The 19,016-nt window shown below is 45.4% G+C and overlaps 1 protein-coding gene across 6 annotated transcripts in view; it reads left to right on the top strand.

Moving 5' to 3' along the window:
• Positions 1–19,016, top strand: part of UNC5D (unc-5 netrin receptor D) — a 420,790-nt gene that overhangs the window by 338,520 nt on the left and 63,254 nt on the right. For all 6 annotated transcript variants that reach the window (XM_053269389.1, XM_053269395.1, XM_053269393.1 and 3 more), the window contains 2 exons: positions 3,397–3,774; positions 7,267–7,351. In XM_053269389.1, coding sequence (XP_053125364.1) covers positions 3,397–3,774; positions 7,267–7,351 — 463 coding nt within the window. The remainder of the gene's footprint in view (positions 1–3,396; positions 3,775–7,266; positions 7,352–19,016) is intronic.

Raw genomic sequence — 19,016 nt, 5'->3', positions numbered from 1 at the left:
CAAAGGGAGAATTACCATGGCATTACAACCTTAATATCGGGCACTTTAACTGAAGAGCTGTTGAGCTTTGCAACATCCTCCTGCAGATTGGAAAACATATCTCCCACTAACTGAGGCAATGAGACACTAACTGACTTGTTCTGGAACTGCATTTACCAGTTACACTTAGACTTGGGCACAGAAAGTACACAAGCTTAAAGGGAAAATACGTGCTTGGTACTCTCAGTTGTGAATGACATCTAAACCTGGAAGTGAGGCCTGGTCTCTAGGTGTGTGTGAACCAGTCCGGTTCGAACCCCGGCGGGGTTCAAGTGGTCCACATTCAACCCGGCCCAGGCCCTCCCCCCCACAAAAGGGGGCCCAGTCCTGGTTCAAACTGGACCAGTTTGGACCAGTTTAGGGGTCTACTCGTAAAGGGGAATCTGGTGAGGATTCCCCTTTATGAGTAAAGGAGCCTGGGGCTTTCTAGATCTAGAGGGTTCAGGAAGGAGTCAGGGCTACTTACTTTAATCAGTGGGGGTGGCATTGAGGGCAGCACCAGTCCCACTCCCTCCAGAGAAGCCTGAACCAGGCTGGAGAAGGCCTGATCCATCCTGACCGGTTCAGTGCACATGCCGACTGATCTCTCCCCCATTGCTGCTTTCCTATTTCTTATGGAGAATCCTAGGCATTGAGCTGCCCCTGCACTATTTGCTATTGAGCGATTGCTATTCATCTCCCTTTTATACTCAGGTACTTTTTGTAAAGTGTCAATCAGCTTAACAGTAAAACCAAGTATGGGATTTAGGACTCCTCACTGACAAGCTTCCTCCTACTATATATATTTAAGCCTATATATAGCCATTATCCAAAAGTCCTGCTGTAGCCGTGTCCGTCGGGGTGAAGGGGGAGGAAGTTCCACCCCTGCCGCATCAATCAAAATCATTTTGTATTTTCCCTTGTGTTGTGATTTCATGTGTTACGTGTTTTTACTTGATGTTTTAATGCTATGTTGTGAGCCACCCAGAGAACAATTTGTTATGGGGTGGCTAGGAAAGTTCATTTTTAAATTAATTATTTCTAGCTGAACTGGGCGCAGAGCATCTGAGTCTCTAGTTCTCTTCTCGCCTTTCCTCTCGCCCTGGCCACCACTTTCCTTTCGCCCTCCCGCCCAATTGCCACAACTTTCCTCTCGCCCTCCTCGCTCGATTACCGCCACTCAGCCGTTCTCCTGGCCAGCAGTTTCTTTTTCCCCACCCGCCTGTCCCCATCACTATCTGGCAGTTGCTAAACAGGTATGTTTCAGATGTAGATACAGATATAGATATAGAGGTGTGTGTGATTTTGTGTTTGTGTGATTATCATTATTATTGTTTTTGTTGTTGTTACCATCATCATCATCATCAATCACCCATGTGCCCCACCACTCATGGTTTCGACAGGGCTTGTCTAAAGAGGGAAATGCCCTACCCATGATGGCAGGCACATCTATGATGGTGCAGGTGGATTGATCCACACTCACACTCCCGGATGTGCCCACCATCTCTGGGACAGCTCTTCCCTCTTCAAGCAAGCCCTGTTGTAACCATGAGTGGCATCGCACATGGGTGATTGACGCAGTGGGGATGGGACCAGAGTTCCCTCTAACAGGGATTCCCAGATGTTGTTGACTACAACTCCCAGAATCCCCAGCTATGATGGCTTTTGCTTGGGGATTATGGGAGTTGTAGTCAGGAACATCTGGGAATCCCTGTTAGAGGGAACAGTGGAGGGGACTTCCTCCCCCCATCAAGCTGCTGTACAGGGCTACAACAGAGCTTTTTTAATAATGTCTGAAGGCAGCTTTAATATTACTTAGAAAATTTCTAACATTGACATTTGGGGACAAAGTTACAGACTATGTAGCAATTTGTACATCTTATCCATGTGTCAACTCAGTGTTGGAATTACTTGCCCTTCCAGCATGGAATTGCAGATTAACTGCTGGGCAGTTGGCATGATTATCTCAAGCATGTTTAGTGGCTAAGCAACTGGTATTGCAGAAATGGAATGTGTCAGACGTCACCAGCATTTGAACAAGGGCTAGCTGAATGGAGCCTATTTGCAACTAGGGAACAAGTTTTTAAAAATAATTCTGATTGTGCAGATAAGGCAGAAGAAATATGGGGATCTTTTACAACAAAGGTTAGCTGCATGTAACTGTATTTTTTAAATACAAAAAGAGAAAGGTTCATGTACTCCCTTTCTTCTGTCTTTCCAAAGGCTTGTGAAAACTTGGGGTATTCCCTCAGAAGGCTTTGATATTAGATATGTTCTTTGTTATTAAGTTGGTGTAAGGTTCCACCTCCTCCTGTAAAGAGGGCTCCAGGTGGCCTCAGAATTACCGGCACAGGGGAAACGTTATTCCAACTTCCGGGTCACATGTAATGCCAAACCATGGGTCCAATGGACCCAAGATTTTTGCAGCCCCACCTCCACTCGCTTCCCAGACATAAAACTGCGGAGGCTCTCTGCAGTCAGCAAGACTGCCGAGAGGCAGTGGATCTGGCTGTGTGAGTTTCCTTCTTTCCTGAAGGATGGCTTGCCCAGCCAATAGGAGTTGGAGTGAGGGAGGAGCTTCCTCCCTCAACTCCAGTTTTAGAGCAGTGAAAATGTGTGTCAGCTTTCACATGTAACACTGGCAAAGAAAACACAGAGGGCGGAGCAAAGGAAACTTTGAGTGAACCAAAGGTGACAAAATACAGTTTGGAGAGGGAATGTGAGGGTCTGTTTTCTTTTTAACTGCAATTGCCTGGTTTGCACGTTCAGGTTTGGGAACCAGAGGTGAAGGGACCTCCGGTTTCCCGTTACATGTGAACCGGGCCAAAGAAAGAAAGAAAGAGAAAGTGCCTAGATTAGGAGCTTTGGGTTAGACTTTGACTGCAGTCCTGGAAGGATCACAATGGGACTCCCTGTAAACTTGCATAGGATTCAGTTTGTCTACTGAAAACTGTCCTCTTTTCAGCTGGGGCTTCTTTATCTGTTCATGTTGAACTCTGTTCTTTCATGTCTAGTTCTCATTGAAGTGGTCAGCATGTGTCTGGTTTTCCTTACTTCAGGCATCAGGTGAGAGCAAAATGTTCCTCCATGTAGAAAACCCAAACATTCTTGCACATAGAAAAGTAGGAGAGGATAGAAACCTTCTCCCTGCTATTTAGTTTTCTATGTGGAGAGATCGAGATCTTTTCTGTATGGAGGTACATTTGGTCATGTGAGCAGAACCCCAACTTGCAGTCTGAAGTGGAACACCCCTGAAGTGTATTTACCCCTTCAGTGAGAACTAGGTGATAGCAATTCTATAGACAATGCTATACACTCAACGTTTTCGGTTTTACTTAACAATGGTAACCGATTACCTGACTGATTTCCTTCCATCAGGTAACTCCTTGCTTTTGAACTCATCCATGCAGCCTGACCTGACCGTGAGTAGAACCTACAGTGGACCCATTTGCCTTCAAGACCCCATTGACAAGGAACTTATGACGGAATCATCCCTCTTCAACCCTTTGTCTGACATCAAGGTCAAAGTTCAGAGTTCATTTATGGTCTCCCTGGGTGTGACAGAGCGATCGGAGTACCATGGAAAAACTCATTCAGGGACATTTCCGCACGATAGTAACAGAACCTTCAACACCATCCATGCAAAGAACAAAGCCGCGTATATCCAGAATCTCTCATCGCTTTCCAAAAGAAGTGAAATGAGAGCCACAGGTGTATTTGGCCATCAGGGAGGACGTTTAGGAATACCCAACACAGGTGGGTTGTCGCAAACTATTTGGAAATGTATGAGTAAAAGCCTGTGCAGATCTCTCTTAAAATTTGCTCGAATCGCAAGTTGAATCAGTTGGCTTACTCAGATTGTGATGCACATGAACTCTTGCCTTTACACGAGTAATGGCACCTAGCCGACAACATGGTGAAACTACTCTAGGCCCAATTCAAAGTGCTGGTTGTAACATTTAATACCCTAAATGATAAACAAACAAATATAATTAAATGGCTTGGGACTGGGTTACCTGAGAGAGCACCTTGCCCAATATGTCCCAACTCAGACCTTAAGATCTTCTTTGGAGGCCCTCCTCTGAGTGCCCCTGCCTAACGAGGTGAGGCAGGTGGCGACTAGGGAGAGGGCCTTTTCGGTGGCGGTACCCCATTTGAGGAATAGCCTCCCAATGAGGTTCGCCTGGCATCATCACTCTGTTATTTTAGATGCCAGGTAAAGCCTTTTTTGTTCACCCAGGCCTTTTCCATTTTGATTTTTCAATTTGATTTTTAACTGATCTTAAAAGAGTTTTTAAGCTGCTTTGTATTGTATTTTGTATCCTGCCCCCCTTGGGTCTGTTATGATTGAATGTGTTGTGTGATTTAATTGGATGTTTTAATGTTGTATTGTGAGCCGCCCAGAGAACAATTTGTTATGGGGTGGCTGGCAAATAAAGTGTATTCTTATTATTACTCAAGGGACTAACAGCATTGGCATGTGTTGCACATAGCTCTGAATGCATGTGTGCACACAGTGCCTTGATACTGCCACCCAGAACAAAACTCATTCCGCACACAGATGAAAAACATTAGAGAGAACACTGTTCCCCACTGCGCCATGCAATTCTCTCAACAGCCCATAACATTGTTCAGTCATATTCCCATTCCTCTCAATGAATCCTAAATAGCTGCCAACCCATAGTCTGGTACTTCCACATCACTAACACAGGTTAGAATCGCTGCTTTATCCATAAAATGTATTGAGGCACCTTTCAAAGTGGTCACCCCTTCAAATCTGAATTTGGCACTGGTGTTCTCCACTGTCCTGTAAGCTTGTTGCCTAGGTGCCAGCAGGGATGGTGGGTCAGGCTGGCATCATCAGATGGCCCAGTGGATGGCCCAGTGCTCCAAACCTGGACAGTCCTGCTGCCTTGCACATCACCTACTGCTAAGGAGAGGACTTGTCGGGACTCTCCTGTCTGGAAATGAGGCCTTTCTTGCCATACCCCATCCATGGGGATGGGGCTGTTGCTCAGTGGTAGAGTATGTGCTTTTCATGCAGAAGGTTCTGGGTTCAACCCCCGGCATCTCCAGGTAGGGCTGTGAAAGACTTCTGCTGAAACTTTGGAGAGTCACTACCAAGCAGTGTAGACAAGATGGACCAAGGGTCTGATATGTTTTTTATATGTCTTTGCCAAAAAAGTATGACTGGCAGGAAGGGGAAACTCTGCTAACCTCAGGGTGTTTCCTAGATGAAGGATTCCAAGGATGGTGCTACCTCCACACATTCCTCTGGAGAATAAAGTCTGTGTTAGACTGGCCAATTGTGTCAAATGGAGTTGGGTTGAGAATTTTTTCGGAATTCTTCTACACTTGAAGGACAGTCCTAGGAACATCATCTTCAAGAACAGTTTAATCCTAACAGCTATCGAAGATCAAAGCCTACTCTGAAGGCTAAGAAATGTGTGAAGATTTCTGGATGTGTCTTTATATGCAAAATAATATTAATCTCAAAATAGGCTGTTCTGTTGTCATTTGAAATAAAAGACTGCCAGGGTAGCAGGTGTTTCTTCCTTAATCAAAGCTAACTGCTGGATTGGCATGTCAGAAATGGAAGCCTGGCCCTTGAGCATCCAACAGATGAGATACTTGCTTTGCTCTATGGAACAAAGTATCTCCTTTGATGGTGTAGGCTTTCTGTAGCATTCAGTCATTAGTTTTGACTTGTGCTCTTTCTTGTGAGTAAAAAGACAGTGCAACATGGTTGATTAATTGTACGGAGGGCAAACTAGGTGCTGGAAGTTCTGAATAAATAAGTAGTCTAAAAGAATTTTGGATATATACTTGTAAATGACAGGCAGTGGCTTATTTTTCTGGCCTTTTGTTTCTCTCTGTCTTCTCTGTTACATTACAGGAATGTGACAATTATTCATGGCGTACCTTGTCATTATAGTTCAGCTTATTGTGTATAGCAGTCATAACCTAGACTGTGATGGTCTTAAATTCTGTAAAGGAGGGTAATATTCAGAAATGCACTGCTTCTACAATTGAGGTTTTTAACCAATTCGGATCAAACCTGGTTTTATTTACTTACTCACTCACTCACTCATATTTGTTTCTGAAAAGGCTGGAAATGTTATGATCCTTATAGACTCAAAACTGAAGCACCTGCATCTAAGGAAGTTGGTTTCACAAAAATCTGAAGGGGGGGGGTGGTTAAGGGAGCAAAACAACAACAACCTCAAACTGCCTGAGTGTAACTCAATGGAGCAGAATGTTCACAAGCTCAGAGGACAGTTGACAGACAACCAGGTGGGCAGAGCTAATGGAACTTAGTGGCAAGGGTTGGATATGGAGGGCTTAAACAAGAAGAGGAGACATTTTATCATTTTGAAAAAACCATATTTGAAGAATACTCCCTCAATACAGCCACAACCCCTTCTGCTCCTGAGGTGCAAATGTGTCTAAAGCTTTCACCATGCTCAGGTGACACATGCATACATGTAATACAACAGCAGAGAATCACAGGGGAAGTGATATAGCATCAGAGAATCTAAGGAGAAATGATGTAACAATAGAGAATCTCAGAGGAAATTGCCCACTTAATTTTTTTTAAAATGTGAGTTTTAAAATTCACCCACCACCATTTGACAGTCTGGAAAATGCTGATTTCCCCTGAATGAGGTCACCGAAGTCTGAAATGAAATGGGCTTCCCTACTTCAGATGGGGAACTTCTCTGGGATACCAGATTTCAAGTGGAGTGGAAGGCAGGTTTCTGGAGGTGAAGCCCTCAGACCTCCAATGGGAGCTGGATTTTGTTTCCATCTTGGAATATGGATTCCACAGCAAAATTGAGCTGTTTGGAAATAATTCTAGGAATATTTCTTCATCTTTGCAATGCAGCACTGAAGGTTGTTTTTGCAGTTTCCACGGTAATTTCAATTGTACTTGTGATGATGATGAAGCAATCTTGCTCATGTTCTCTGAATGTTTCGCACAACAGAAGCCTAATCATAACTTGATTCCTTGAAGAGAGACTGCAATACGAACAGATGAGAAAACCATTGCATTAACTTATGCATATAAATTGGAATATGTTACATGCTATGCCATTCAGATGATGAAGAATGGTGTAGTGGTCATCTCTTTCAAGGCCACAAAGAGGTCATTATAGTCCTTTCACCCAACATTCTTCTGAAACTGATTCACTCTGCTTCCAGCAGAAACTTAGTTCCCTAGTGACTTGAGATCTTGTTCTTTTACAGGTGTTAGCTTGCTGATTCCACATGGAGCTATCCCTGAAGAAACATCTTGGGAGATTTACCTTGCCATCAACCAAGATGAGTCCAGGTAAGATGTGAAGAAAAAGCCGGAGCATATTTTAACCCTACCCATTTCAACTCCTAGTTAAAGCAACAAAAAAGGAAGAAAGAAAAATAGGATTGCCTTTGATTTAATAGTATATTTTTTCAAAGGGTTTCTTTTGTATTAGAAACATTATTTTTGCTAATGATGTTTTTTAATTAAGTTAAAGTTCTTCTCTGACTACAGCCGCTGTGATTTAAATGAATACAAATACAGACCTTCAGGTACAGACCTGCAAGATATCATTGACAGTTGTTTTTTTAAAAATCATTATGTTCATTTTGCTCTACTCCTCTTTCCCCAACGTGTTGGGACTGTGCAACAATCTTTACTCACCTATTAGGAAATTTTCTGGAATTTCTAGCCAAGGTATAAGGATGGGGATAGACCAGGGCATATTATTTCCATCCCCCCAGCCGTGCATGCAGAAGGTCCCAAGTTCAATCCTTGGCGTCTCCAAGTAGATGCCAAGGATCCCAGGTTGAAACCTTGGAGAGCCGTTGCCAATCAGTGTAGACAATGCTAAGCCAGATGTACCAAGGGTCTGACTCCTCATGGGTTCTTCCTGTATTGCAATCTATGGAAATTATAAAGCCCCTGGTTCCCTTCCTTCCAACCTCAGCAGAAACATCAGCTTTTCATGGCAAGAACTTCCAGAGAGGTAGCTGGCCTAGTCTGTTGCAGCAAAAGCAACAGTGTCTGGTGGCACCTGAAAGGTGAGCACATCTATTTTAGCAAAAGCATCTCTGGACTAGAACCCATGTCATCAGATGTGCTCACTTCATTTTCAACTGATAAAGTGGGTTCTAGACCTAATGGCATAGCAGGGAAATGACTTGATTATCAAGCCAGAGGTTGCCGGTTCAAATCCCCGCTGGTATGTTTCCCAGATTATGGGAAACAGCTATATTGGGAAGCAGTGATATAGGAAGATGCTGAAAGGCATCATCTCATACTATGCAGGAGGAGGCAATGGGAACCCACCCACCCTGTATTTTACCAAAGATAATCACAGGGCTCTGTGGTCGCCAGAAGTTGAAACCAACTTGACGGAACACTTTACCTTTACCTTTAGTCTGTGAAAGCTTACATGAAATGCAATGTGTTAATGTTTACGGTACCACAAAGCACTTTGTAAGAAGTACCAGGGTTCTTCCCTGCCCTGCTCCTCTCCACAACACCTGCAGTGCCCCAACAGATGCAGCAATCTCAACCCCAGTCTGTGGGATGGGATGTGTCCCTGGAAGGAAGGGCAGGAGAACAGAGGAGATGCTCTGTTCTTTCCCCTTCGGCAGGTGGGAGTAAGTGTCCAGTAGGGGTTTTGAGACAAGATTTGCCCTTCTACCACTACCCTCCCTGATGCTCTCAACTCTGTCACTCAGAGTATAGCAAGCAACATGCCATGGGGTGATGCCCCCATGAGGCCAAGTGAGGCAATGGCCACATGCAGTGAATGCAGCAAATGGGTCGCAAATCCCTGCCCCATCCCCCTGTGGGTGTCACTCTACCTGCCTATTGCCTCTACCCCCCCAACTTTTCCTGCTTGCTGGTTCCACACAACAGTCAACAATTCACCACTCCACCCCTAGGAATTGATCGCTGGCCCTCTTCCCCTCGCTGGTCAGAAACCCTGCTTGCTGCACAGCAGGAGCGTAGCAAGGTTGGAGTGGGCCCAGAGACAAGATTTTAAAATGGGCCTCCTCTCAAGATCCTCATGGCTCTTTAAATGTTCAGCAATCATGGTGGGTGGGGGGAGCAGCACGCTTTGTACATGGTAGGAAGGGCGATGGTCTCCCTCCCCTTCTACCCCACTGGAGGCTGCTTAAGGCGTCCCAGGGGAATGCCTACTCCACCTCTAAATCTTCCTTAGCAGATGCTCCTCGATTCTCCAGCTACCGGCAGGGAAGGAGATCCCACAAACTTCACTATCGCTGGGGGGTACACCACGCTTCTCGGTGTTTCAGAGAAAGGAGAGCAAGAGGAAATGTCTCAAGCTTTTTCTTCCTCTCTGAAGATGACTTGATGGGAGCTGAGAGAAATGAAGGCACTGGGGAAAATATTCTACAGAGAGGTTGAAAAAGCTGCAGTGTAAATAAAGAGAGCAGCAAACAAACTGAATAATTGGATGGGAACAAAACAAGCCAGGAGGAGGAGAGAGAAACGGGTTTTTGCTGGTCAGTAAACTTGCAAGCAGCTGCTGGGGTAAGGTCATTGTTGTAAAAATAAACTAATTCGAAGCATTTTAAACTAATCCAACACAATCTAGGGGAAGGGGGGCACAGAGATGCGGTGGTGGAAAGCAAGGGAGAGAAATGACTTTAAACATCCCCCATCTCCCTCCCCAACCCCGTTTCAGCCTTCTATTGGAAACACACCAACATGAGCAGGCAGAAGGTTTTAAGCACTACCCCCACCCGCATCTTCTTCAGACTGCTCACCTCCTCTTCGCCTCCTCCCTCCCTCTCCACCATTCAGACGCATCTGTGAGCAAGGCGGGAGCAATGGCTGCCTGGATAAACGGAGTGGGGCAGACACAGCTTGATCCCTGCACGCAGCAGCTCCCTACCTACAAACAGCAGGGACCAGAGCCGGACAAAAAGCATTGCTTCGGGGCAGGCTTCCCCTTCCCCCCACCCAGCCCTGTTAATGCTACTGCTCATGGCGGCCCGCCCCGCACACCTACTCAGTGGCAGAGGCACTAACCTAATGAGGATGGTAGAGGCCCCATGTCTTCTCTCTGTGTTGTGTTGTCTCTCTCTTGCTGAGTCTGTCTCTCGACTCCGTCAGCAGTCTCCCAATCCCGCCCTCCCTAAGGAACAGCACAGTCAGAGCAGCCTTTGGGGATGGACGGTCACGACGGGATAGGCAGGAGGCGGGCTGTGCTTCACCCACTGGCTGGCTGGCGCGCTTTGAGTGTGATGGTCTCTCGCACTCCCGCCGCTGGCATATTCAAAAGCAAAGATCATGTGCCTTTCTGCCTCTCCCGTGCAGCGCCCACCCAGCCAATGAGGACGGGGAAGGTCAGCAGGAGGAGGAGCCACAGGTGTAGTAATGAAGCAAAAGAGGGTATGGGGAAAGGAGGAGGGAGGGAGGAAGAGAGAATCTGGTGTGTGGTCCCCGCGGCGAGGATTTTTCGGGAACAAAAAAATTAACCCCGGGCAGGGGAGTCATGTGACTTGTCTCTGGACGGCCCCTCAAGGCAGCAGGGCCCCAAGACAACTGCCTCCCCTTGCCCGATTATAACTACGCCCCAGCTGCACAAGGTAGCAGGCATTGACCATAGTCAGCCAGTCCCTCTTGCTGCCACGGCTGTGCTGCTGCTCTAGCTCTCTCTCTCTCACTGGAAGAAACAGACATTCTTAAACATTGCCGTAACACAAATCCACAGCTTTTGCTCTGGCCACCAGGCTACATAGGGAGTGGATTGGCACATGGAGGACCAAGCCAAATTGTGTGGCATGAACATCACGGGACATTAAATTTCCTCATTGTTTGTTTATTTTTTAAATCATGTGTGTGATAGTTGGAACTCTTCATGTTCTAACTGTTCATGTAAACAGTAGGTTTCCCCCCCTTTAATTAAATATTGAAAATGAGCTTGACAGGGTGGAGAGAACGCTTGCCAGGAGAAAAGTTGCAGGTGTAGGAGGCGTCAGCTATCCTCCCTAATGTACGCTTTCCCTCTAAAAATTGGAACTCCTTTCCTTAATGTTATATTATACATGACTGTAGGGGTGTGCAAGCCGGCTCACACTCGAACCAGCTTGGCTGAAAGGTTTGACCTCAAACCGAACCTGGTCTGGTTTGGTCTGAGGTCTAGACAAGCTAGCTGAACCAGCTCAGGCCCGGTTCGGAGCCCCTACCATGGAGTTAAAAGGGTTTAAAACATTATGCACATTTCCTGCGGTAGCACCCCCAATCCCTTCCAGACTCCCTCTGAATGTCCAGGGCTGGCCCGGGGCCAGTTTAGGCCTTCTCTGTGCATGCATGGAGGCCATTTGTTTAACCTTTGCACATGTGCATTGGCCATTTGCATGACCCAGGTCATGCAAATGGCCAGTGAGTATGCATGGAGGTCAAACAAATGGCTCCCATGCATGCTCAGAGGCCCAAACTGGGCTAAGGAAGGCCCAAACTGGCCCAAACCAGGCCCGGGCCACCCCTGGACTCTTGGAGGGAAGCCAGCAGAGGTATGTATGTATGTATTTAACATATTTATATACCACCGAACTACCAAAGTCTCTAGGCCGTTTACAAGAACGAAACCAACCAAAAAAGGTTAACACATTTAAAACATATAATTTAAAGTCAAAACCATCAATACAATTCAACTAAAAACATCAGCTAAAGAGCTTGGCTAAAGAGATGTGTATTCAGTGGTTTCCTAAAAGCCATCAGGGATGGAGCAGCTCAAATCTCAGCAGGACGTGCATCCACAGCCTGGGGGCAATTACAGAGAAGGCTCTCCTTTGAGTCCCCACCAGACGAGCTGGTGGCACCCTCAGATGAACCTCCCCTGAAGAGCTTAATAGGTGGCAGAGTTCATAATGAAGAAAGTGTGTAAGAGAACGCCTTCTTCATTATGAACTCTGGGCCCAAGCTCTAGAAGCAGCCCTGCTCAATTTAGCCATGCCCCTCCTTTAGGGATGACAACTCCCATAATTCCCAGCCACAGTGGCCAATAGCCAGGGATTATGGGAGTTGTAGGCCAACATCTGCAGGAGGGTTGAAACTAAGCAGCCTGTGTTAAAGGCTTTATAGGTAATAACCAGCACTTTGGATTTTGTCCGGAAACCTATTGGCAGCCAGTGTACTTTTTTCAAGACAGGAGTGATATGTTTTCTTCGGGACAACCCAGAATAGCCCTTCTTAGGCATTACACTGTATGTGTGTGCTGGTCAATGACCGAATAAACTTATAACTAACTGTACGTGCATACAGGTATCTGCATACATGTAGATGTTTTGGCCTAAATGACTGGGCATGAGCTCATTTTAAAAGTTAATCTGGGTGCAATCCCACTCAAATACAGGTCACAGAAAAGAAGTGTACTACTGTATGTGCGCTGAAGATCTGTGTTGAGTGTAACATGTGACTAGCGTTTGTGTCTCTGCCTCTTCTACCATACCGGTGGCACACAGCTCAGTTCACGGGCTGCTTCTGGCAGTATCAGAGCCATGCATAAGCCAAAGCGGTCTCTCGACTCCATTTCCTTGGCCATCTTGTGCTTGGCAGGCAACACTTAATGAGAATGAGGTCAATCTGGTGGGCTGCAAAGACACAGATGGGGCCACATTTGCCCTCTGAGTGTATGTTGTAGGAGCCTGCTTTAAAGTAAACAACAGCTTTTGCCAAACGTAGCATAACACACTGACAGACCTCCTCAGGTGCCACAAAACGACCTTTGGTAGAAAATGTTGTTTCTTCGCAGGTGGATGCTGTGAGAGAATTGAAAGCCACTGGGAACCAGATTTCTCTCTTTCTTTCTTTTTGGACTTTTCCTTTTTCCATTTTAAAGGAACAGCTATCAAAACTTGTTCAAATCCCCTGCTTCACTGGTTGGTTTCTTTCATAGTAAGGAGAAGAGGAAAACAACCTTTATGAGAACAAAAAACTCTTGGCCCAATTTGACTGCTAACGGTGGGAAAATGTCTAGAATCACTCCATTTTCTGAAGAGGCATTGTGGCACTGAAATGTATCCCCAGAAGGAGGAAGTATCAAATACTCATTGGCACAGCCAGCCCCAAAAATGTTTCCGAACAAGGACTGAAGAGTTGTATCTTGTGATTCAGTTATACAGATACACACAGTACATATGTAAACAGCAAGACACCAGCATCACATCCCCCATTTCTGATCCGCCTGTAATTGATATGATAATCAAATGAGGGATTTAATCAGGGTGAAGGCTAGGCAGTAGATTCAGCACTTGTTATGAACCGCCAGGCCCAGAGGTTTTGTTTTTTAGGGTTTTTGTGTGTGTTTTAAGTCATTTGCAGTTACAAATACAATAACTCCCCCCAGCTCCCGCCGGCTCCGTCACAGAGCCGACAATCGTGTGGGCGGCCGATCCAACCACCTAGTGCTCCCTCCAAACCAGGTCTCACTGATTGTGAGACCCTGTCCTAAGCCTGCTAGCCATTTGGGCTAGACAAAAACCAGTGTAGTTTGACAAACAGTGTATTGGGGGCAAAGGTCTGCATCAGGATTGGGAAGACAGCACTGTTGTGCGTATATAGTGTCATCGTCTGAACCTAGCCTGGCATTAATGTCACCTCCTACTACAATGTAGGCTTTGGTGAAGGAGGATAGAAGGTTGGCCAGGTAGTGTTCCAGTTTCCTGACCTGAGGTTTCCATCTCTTTGGGAGGGAGATAGATGTTGATCAATATTGCTAATTGTGTTTCTTGTAGTCAGAGGTGGTGATGGGCATGCGTCCTCATTCCTTGTCATTGCTACAAGTTTGGTATGAGGTGTTTCTGGATCACCAGACTTCAGTGGGTCGCTGGGGATTGCGTGTGGTGATTGCCCATTTTGAGGTAATGAGTATGTTATAGAGGCCCTTTCCTTTAGAGAAACAGTGTCTGTGTCTGGAGCTCTTCAGTGGCAGTAGGGGGTATGCATAATGGTGTTATAAGCTGGGGGGGTAGCTCAGGGGGTCCTTCTGTTGGGGTTCCTGTGTCGGTGAGGAGTGTTTAAGGCTCTTCAGCACTGAGAGGGAGCATAGATGAAGCTGTCATGGGTTGGGGCTAGGCAGGCTCTGGGGTACCCCCACTCCTTGAGTTAGCTGAAGTTGGGTGGGGGGTGGGGCTTCAGTAATGTCCAAGTCGCTGTCTTCGAGCTCTGCATCTGGGTTGAAATCAGAGAAATGAACTGATAGGAGAGCTGGTCTTGAAGAGAGGAGAGCTGGTCTTGTGATAGCAAGCATGACTTGTCCCCTTAGCTAAGCAGAGTCTGCCCTGGTTGCATATGAATGGGAGACCAGACGTATGAGCACTGGAACATCTTCCCCTCAGGGGATGGAGCCGCTCTGGGAAGAGCATCTAGGTTCCAAGGTCCCTCTCTGGCTTCTCCAAGGTAGGGTTGAGAGAGACTTCTGCCTGCAACCTTGGAGAAGCTGCTCCAAGTCTGTGAAGACAATACTGAGCTAGATAGACCAGTCGTCTGACTCAGTGTATGGCAGCTCCCTATGTTCCTATGTTCCTTGGTCTGGGTGGGATTGTAGGCTTACTTGGGTCAGTGTCTGGCAAGAAGGTCATAAGGTCATGCTCTGGGGAAAACTAATGAGCTCAATGTGGTCTACTCCAACTGGCTGTGGCTCTCCTGAATCCAGATAGGAGTCTTCCACAGCCTGCCCGTTGCTGCCCCCACAAATATGCCAGGGACTGAACCTGGGACCTTCTTCATGCAAAGCAGATTCTCTACCAGCCCCATCCCGGAACAGAAATTCTTGACTGTCATGACTCAAATTTGAACTGAGATTGCTGCAGCCACAATGCAGAGCTATCTGGGGAACAGGAGAGCTAACACCTTCAAGTGTGAGCTTCCCATGGCAGTGTTTGACTAGTGGCTGTTGGAAAGAGGATGCTACACTAGGCCCTTGACCTAATCCTGAAAGGCTTGATCCTAGGTCCAAGATCCTACAGGATCTTGACCTAATCTTGAAAGAGAGCTCATATGTGCACTCAATTTTAAACTCAATGTAGAAAATTCACTCTTATTTTTCTGGACAGAATCATACACTACAAACTGTTCTAGTTTTGCTCAGGATAGCTTGTCCACATTGAGTCCTGGTAGTTATTTCTGACAATTACATTCCATGATATTTGTTTCTGACTTTTAAGTCAGCCTTTTGTATTGTAAAGAGTGCTGATTTCTCTCCCCTTGATGCCCAGGGGCTGCTACAAATTTCCTTGTTATGGCTCAGTGTGAGAACTGGATTTTATTATGCCCATTCCTTTCACTACCTTTGTTTACAAGATGCAGTGGGACACACAAAATGACATTATTCTGATGTAATTAAATAAGCACCAACAATGTACTCCATGTTTGCAAGCTCCCTTCAGCTACACACCTCATGATGTAGTTTTCAAACTCAACCAAGGAAACAATTTACAGGGAGTAACTGATGGAAGTATTCCGACTCCCTCTTGGTTGCACAAGGCAGCTTTTTCTGGAGGTGCCAGTAACGGATCTCAAGCCATCTTTTGGCCATGGGAGCATTGTACTCCATTGTACTTCTTGTCAAGGCTCTGTTCTAGTGAATGGTTTCAAAAGATCAGATGAAGATTGAATGCCCAAGAGACTGGTGAATGCAAATTTTAAAAAAACGTGCAAAGCTTTTCTCCACATCTCTGACCTCTGCATGTGAGGAGGAAACCTGAGCCTGCTAGTACAATTTAAAAGGAACGGTAAAAACTTGAAAGCAAATTCAAGGAATTATTCCACCCGGAATAAATATTTAGCTCTTGGAATAAATATTTAGATCCAAAAGCAATGAAAGTAAACTGATAATCACAATGCATTTTCTTTAAGAAAATCAAGGAAGAGACAGAGTTGTCAGTAAATGTTGATGCCTGGAGATATTTTCCAAAACTTAATCTGAACTCTTTTCATCATTTTTCCCCCTCTGATAATTCGGCTCCTTTGTGAGACCTTTCATATTGCATCCCCATCTGCTGTTGTGGCTTTTTGATCATTTTCTATGAAAGATTAAGATATGTGAAGGGAAAGAGACAAAAACAAGGATGAACCCAGCTGTTTCATCTGCAAAGCCTTGGTAGAAGCGAATTAAAATGGGTTAATTAAATAGAGGCAGCGCATCTTTTTGCCTGCTGTTTAACTTCTGTGGGCTAAAATGGGGAGAGCAAACCAGCCCAAAAGAATTGTCATGGAGAGATTTGCTTTCTGAGACACTACTATCAAACCAAAGCAAACTTTAATCAGAATGCCTTACATTCCTTCCTTCACAAAGAGTTGAGGAAGCTGACTCCCCCCACCCCCGACTCTTTCAGTATAAAAGAGAGATACACCATTCTCTGCTGGAAACATGTCATAGGAAACCTATAACAAATCTTACGACTCCTTTCCAGGCATCTCATTATCTTGGCCTGGATTAATAGCTCGTTTTTATCACTCAGCTAAAATTACCTTGTCGCACCTGTGCTGCTATGCAAGTTAGTTGGGATCCGCTCTGAAGCCAGCAGTGATCAGAACCAAATGCTCAAGGCCTTGGAAAACAATCACAGCAAGAGCAAAACCATTCTCGCCGAGATCATAGTAACGAGATGATTTCCTCCACCAATCCCGCCATTTCTCGCAGATGGTTTCCAGAACCCACGTTAGAGAACAATTCATGACAATAGGAGGACTGATGAGCTAACTCATTCCTCCCCCTCTCCCAGGTGATGGCCCACCTGGGTCTCAGGCCAAGGGTAAAAATATGCCCCTCCTCCCTAGTGCTATCTGCCTTGTGCATACCTCAATGGGGAGGGTCCATGCATTGCACATGGTGAGGCACAAAATGAAATCCCATGTTATCTACCTAAGCAAAACACTGTATGGAACATAGGAAGCTGCCATATACTGAATCAGATCATAAGTCCATCTCGCTCAGTATTGTCTACATAGACTGGCAGCAGCTTCTCCAAGGTTGCAGGAAGGAATCTCTATCAGCCCTATCTTGGAGATGCTGCCAGGGAGGGAACTGGAAACCTTGTGCTCTTCCCAAAGCGTCTCCATCCCCTACGGGGAATACCTTACAGTGCTCACACTTCTAGTCTCCCTTTCATGAGCAACCAGGGTGGACCCTGCTTAGCTAAGGGGACAAGTCAGTTTGCTTCCACAAGATCAGCTAGGTCCTAAATAATGTGCACCTACCACATATATAAGCAACATGATGGAAATAATTATTTTAGAAGGGGAAGGACTGGGGCACGTTCAGTAGAAAGGCCAGATCACAGCTTCCTAACCCTTTCCTGCTGTGCTTGCCTTGGGGCAAGAAGGGCAGCAAGTTTAGACAACACATGGAATATGCTTCAAGCCCCGCTCCACCTTGGGAGAAGTCAACAGTCTGTGCTTCCAGCATTCAGCTCAATGGCTGATGGTGTTCCATACTATGGGTCTTTATTCAAGTCAGTATCTGTTGCTGGTGTCTACCTTGTTTTTCCTTTAAACTGTGAGTCCTTTGGGGACAAGGAAACATCATCTTCTTATTTCTATGCAAACTGCTTTGATGACATTTTTGTTGAAAATAATAATAATATTAATAAGTAAAACAAAACCATTTTTATGGGCATCATGTTGCTCCAAAAAAGATTTTAGTAACAGTCAATCTTTATTGATACAGTCACAGACTAGCAAACAACACCTTAAAGGTTGGATGAGAAAAGAAAATATGTATTAATCACAATACAGTACATAACTAACAGTATCTAGCAATACTATCTAAAGTAAATTTAACCCCCTACATGCAGCCTGTACAGGCAATAAGAAAATTACTATCTGTTTATGAATTTTACTAGCAATCAGACAAAACTTGGCAACATTTAAAGAAATCTTGTCCTTCTGGTCGGAGAGTAAAACTGTGTAAATAAAATAAATCTGCGTGGCCTGGGAAATTGCTTGAAAGAGGAAATGATATATAATGAAAGAGGAAATGATATATAATGCGGATGAGAATCCCTATAAAACTTGCAATATAATGACATGAGATCTGGTCTTGATGGTGCCTGTTTCACAAGGGCAAAGTAGTTCATATGGGATGATTTGAGTACAGAATGGCAGAATCATACATAGGCAATGGACTACAAGGCAGATATGCATGCCCACCAACTCCTGGTGCAATTCTTTTCTGCCAAATTCAATTAAAGTACTCTCCCTGTGCATCCCATCATGCCTTTGTAGAGGAAAACCATAAAGTCAGAGTTGGACCAGTGTCTGCTGCAGCATGGAGGATTCTGCATTCACAATAAGAAAGGAAAAGGCACCTTATCTTCCTCTGTCCTATAAGGTTCAGGGATGACCCAAGATGTTGTGGTGTCTGAAGCAAGACATCCAATGCTACCTTGCCCTACACAGCTGATGGGGGGCAACCCCCTTTCAAAACCTGCAAGCCTTAAAAGTGGTATGTAGGTCTGGGAAGAGGGATGGTTGCCAGCAGATTCTTCTGTACTCCTTGTGCTTCTTGAAAGGAGAGGCGCTCCTGAGTAGAATGTTAGTAGACATTCTACTAACTTTCTCCGCCCATTTGGAACCAAGATTTGAAATTGGGCAGAAAAAAGCCAACAAAACATGTTTTTTAACATTTATATTCTGCTCTTCCTTCAAGGAGCCCAGAGCAGTGTATTGGTGTGCAAACTGGTTCAACTGTTCGGGGTAGAACTGAACCACTCCCTGTTTGGTCTGAGTTTGGACTGAACCCCATTGGGGGTTCACGATTTTTTTTTGTTTAAACAATTATTTTATTTTTTGTAATCACTTACCCATTCCAGGGGACTTCCTCTAGGTGGTGGTGGGGGTCCACAGGGGTTCCCCCTCCACCCGCCAGCCTCCTTGCCACCCGAACCGGCCATTCGACCAGCACTTCAGCCCATTTGGGCTTTCCCCTTCCCACACAGCAGACATTTTGGAGACCACCTTGCCTGCGCAA

Source organism: Hemicordylus capensis, chromosome 8 (assembly GCF_027244095.1).
Source record: "Hemicordylus capensis ecotype Gifberg chromosome 8, rHemCap1.1.pri, whole genome shotgun sequence".
Classification (NCBI taxonomy): domain Eukaryota; kingdom Metazoa; phylum Chordata; class Lepidosauria; order Squamata; family Cordylidae; genus Hemicordylus; species Hemicordylus capensis.
Note: the sequence above shows the minus strand (reverse complement) of the source record. Positions and strands in the feature narration are given on the sequence as shown.